This window comes from Cicer arietinum, chromosome 1 (genome assembly GCF_000331145.2).
Source record: "Cicer arietinum cultivar CDC Frontier isolate Library 1 chromosome 1, Cicar.CDCFrontier_v2.0, whole genome shotgun sequence".
NCBI classification, from domain to species: Eukaryota; Viridiplantae; Streptophyta; class Magnoliopsida; order Fabales; family Fabaceae; genus Cicer; species Cicer arietinum.
This window is the reverse complement of record NC_021160.2, coordinates 2670856-2675014: the sequence shown is the minus strand read 5'-3', so window position 1 is coordinate 2675014 and position 4159 is coordinate 2670856. Positions and strand designations below refer to the sequence as shown.

The 4159-nt window shown below is 29.9% G+C and overlaps 1 protein-coding gene across 1 annotated transcript; it reads left to right on the top strand.

Annotated features, from left to right (window-relative positions):
- The first annotated feature begins 2609 nt into the window (after positions 1-2609).
- On the top strand, positions 2610-3771 carry LOC101504527 (ethylene-responsive transcription factor 4). The gene has a single exon (XM_004485756.4). The coding sequence runs from the start codon at positions 2786-2788 to the stop codon at positions 3446-3448; it is 663 nt and encodes a 220-aa protein (XP_004485813.1). The 5' UTR covers positions 2610-2785; the 3' UTR covers positions 3449-3771.
- Positions 3772-4159: the final 388 nt, after the last annotated feature.

The window sequence follows — 4159 nt, the reverse complement described above, 5'->3', positions numbered from 1 at the left end:
CACTTATTCTTTCTTTTAGAATAAAAAATATCGCCGCCGCATATTGATTTTCCTTGGTCCACACAGCGTTTGTCGCAGCCACCAGACACTTCTCTTCATTTTCAACCAACACTCCTAATAATTCATTCTTACGGTAATCAATTAAATTATTCTATATTTGCTTTTATTTTTTCCTTTTTCCCATTAGATATGCATCCAACTAACAAGTCACGCCGCGAGGTAGAATATTCCGCCGACAACTTTTCTACATTCCACTATCTAATTATATATCCTTTCTTAAGTTCGTCTTTTTATTAAAATTAAAAACAATTACTAGTAGTAGCATATAGGAATTGTATTATTTATTTAATTATAATCATACATTTTCACCAACATGCTGTTGATTTCTAATTGTATTACATTGCGGAGCCACCAAGTAAAGAGCTTCCCATATTCCGACAAATCGCTACCTAATTTCGTGCGCAATATCACCCTCAAGTTCCACTATTTTATGTGAAAAGAAACAAGTTCCACTTTATCTCAGCAAATAAACACACTAACAAAAATTACCCCCCATTCAAATACACAAACACACAATTCAATCAATCTAATCTAAGTATCTAGATAATGTTATTTTTAAAATACTTTTTAATTAGTTTATATTTCAATCACATTTTATTATTATGAGTTCTTTTTATATTTAAATTATGAGCAAGTATTATTAATATATTATGTTAGCTATTTTTGAAGTCAATAATTATAGAGTAAATTCTATGCAATGCTAAAAATTGACTATCAATGGTAAAAATACTTTTTTTTTTTAATTTTTTTAGAAAAGTGTAATTTATTATTTTTCTTACTAAGAATCTTAATAGAGATATATCTTTAAAAGAAAAAAGTAAATAATATAAAAGAAAAAACAAAATTGAGGCATGTATTCAAACATACCAGTAGAGACTCCAAAGTTTACAAACTCTGATAAATAGTTATTCTCATGCGTTTGAGATGTACACAATAACAAATTTGATAAAATTAATTTATTCTATATAATATTTAATATATAATAAATAATTAAATGATATGATATATATTGTGATACAATGACAAATTTATCTTTATAATTTATTTTATTTTTTAAAATAATATTTATATACTTTTTTTATAAACAAACAAAAAATGTTAAAAAAATGTAAATAATTTATGAAGTAATTTTATATATTTAGAAAATTTTATTTATACTACTAAAAATTTATATATTATTAATGAACAAAAAATATATATTATTAATTAGCAAAAACCATATATTATTTATGAGAAAAAAACATATATTGTGAGCAAAGGTTCCAAAATATAAAATAAATCAAAAAACTATTTGTTTTAACATGCAAGATTCCAACTTAACGAGCAAATGATTCAAAATATAAAATAAAATAGAAAGTCATCCACTAAAATATAATTAACTTTTAAAATAATATCAATGAGAAGTAAACTAATAATAAACCGTCAATATATTAACAAGTCACCCATTTTCATGTTTATGTTGCTAATTTTTTCTTCTAATATGTTCGTTTTGTGGTTGTCTTTCAATATCCATGTCCAACCGTTCTCTATTGGAACGATAGACATTTCTCTTTGAATAAAACTATATATTTAGAAGATAACAAGCATTTATAATGAAAAATGGATTGAATAGAAAGACATGATACTAAGTAGTCTATGGCATTACGCAACAACAAAGATTTTCTCATCTATACAACACATAAATTAAAATTTATTATTAGTAACTATATTAAAAATAATTAACATAAAACTAAAACATCAAATATGATGGAGAAAAAAGTGATAAAATGAACCAATTAAGACAATCAAAATAGTCTAAATAAAAATTTAATTTTAACTTGAAAATCAAAAAATAATTTTAATATTTATTCTAAATTAAAATAAATAAGTCAAATATGAAGAGAAACATGAAGAAGGAGAAGAGAGTGGTAGTAGCAGGAAGGAGATGAGAACGCAAAGAGGAAGAGATAAATGAAAATAAATAATAGATAAGATAAAATAATAAAATATTTCTTAATTTTTATCAGTAACTTAACTAATGAATAAAAAATAAAGTGAAATATGATTAAAAAGATTAATTACTATAATTAGTAAATTAAACAAAATATTAAAGTAAGATAGAATAAATATATCATATATAATTAACTACATAATAAATAACTTGAACACTTTAAACAAAAGTAATTAAAGATCGAAATCCCAACTCTTATATACAGAGATATTTTGACTCTATTTTATTTGCTAAATCAAATAAAAAGAAAAAATATTTTTCTTTTCTCTTAGTTTTCTTACGACAACCATTGGTTAAGTAAGAAAAAAACAACAAATAGAAGCGGTTAATATTTTTCCACTTGTAATATTTGGACTTCACTTCAATCCAAACAAAGCATAAGATGTTGATGAGACGAAACTAACTCGTTTGTCTGCTACATACATGCCACGTAATTAGATTACTATTACTAGTATAGTATAGTAATTTTCCCCACGCTCTCTATGTAGCCCACCCAACGCACCATTTCATAGTCAAAACCATTGTTGACTATGTATCCTCTTTTTCTCTCTCTTCATCTTTTATTCATCAACATCATGGCCCATACATACCCATATACATCCCCTTCTATAAAAAAGCCACTTCCTCCTCTCCATTCCGCAACAACAAAAACTGTTTTTACAAATTGAAAAGAAAAAATACGCAAATTAAAATTAAGAGTTAGTTACGTTACTATATATTGTTATTTATTATTTTATGGCGCCCAAGGATAAGAACGGTGGCGTTAAAGTGAACGGTAACGTTAACGGCGTCGTTAAAGAGGTTCATTTTCGAGGAGTCAGGAAGAGGCCATGGGGAAGATACGCCGCCGAGATTAGAGATCCGGGAAAGAAGAGCCGCGTTTGGCTCGGCACTTTCGACACGGCGGAAGAGGCTGCACGAGCCTACGACACCGCCGCACGTGATTTCCGTGGTTCTAAGGCTAAAACTAACTTCCCTTACCCTTCCGAAAATATAAAGATCCAAAGTACTAGCCAAAGCAGCACCGTTGAATCCTCCAGCCGCGACCGTGACGCCGCCGCCGATGAATCTTATCCGCTTGACCTTAACTTATCCCCCGCTATCAACGGCTCCGTTCAGTTTCCTTTTCAGCATCGTTTCCCGTCGATGCCGCCAGCTGACAAGTTTTTTTATTATGACACCGTCGTACGCGCCGGCATGGTGAATTCCCGTCCTTGCAAGGGCTACGGATACGATTACAATCGTCCGGCGGCGGTGAGTTTGTTGGATGTGACGACAGCACAAAGTGACTCCGATTCGTCGTCGGTGATCGATCTGAACCACCGTGAATACGATTATAAGGCAGTTAGAAAGTTCGATCTCGATCTTAACCATCCTCCTCCGATGGATATGGCATGAATTTTCGGAATCTCACTTTTCAGTTTTTTTTGTTTTCATTTTTGCGGATTATGAATTTCTCTTTAGTTTTTATAAGTAGAGAATACATCAACGTCCGAAAAAGAAGAAGGAGGAAGAAATATGTGTGAATACATATAGTCGATTGTCTCTATTTTTTGCAACAGTAAGAAACCAGCGGTTTCAATCTGTTGTTTCGAAATCATTACGAAACTGTTCTCCAGTTTTTTTTTTCTCTTTTGAATTAAATGAACTAAGATGTAATGTTTTTGGTTAATTTGAAACCAAGTTTCGTGTAATGAAATTAACACTGAGAATTTGCAGTATTTGATTATTTATTACTACGTTTTATATCAAATTTTGTAGTGCATAATTAAGCATCGAATTATATTACGTAGAGTAATGTTGTGTTGATAGTGGGCGAAATAGGAAAGACGAAGCGTACTGTACTTTGTTTGTTGGTAATGATTTAGCGTTGGGTGGATGGATCCGCCGCCACGTTAGAGGTGGGTCTTGTTTCCTATAGGTCACACGAATGTTCATTCATGAGAAGTGCTAAAACACTTTGTTTGCAACACTCACTTTTTTTTACAAAAATACTCAGCTTTTTATTAAATAAAATTAACGTGTAACTCACAATTAAATTTAAGTATTAATAATTGTTGTTAGTCTTTTTACTGGATTAGATTCTTTAAAGTAGAAGGATATGAAGGT

What these genes read in the sequence shown, in the direction of transcription:
- LOC101504527 (XM_004485756.4), top strand. Translation starts at nt 2,786, where the DNA reads ATGGCGCCCAAGGATAAGAACGGTGGCGTTAAAGTGAACGGTAACGTT.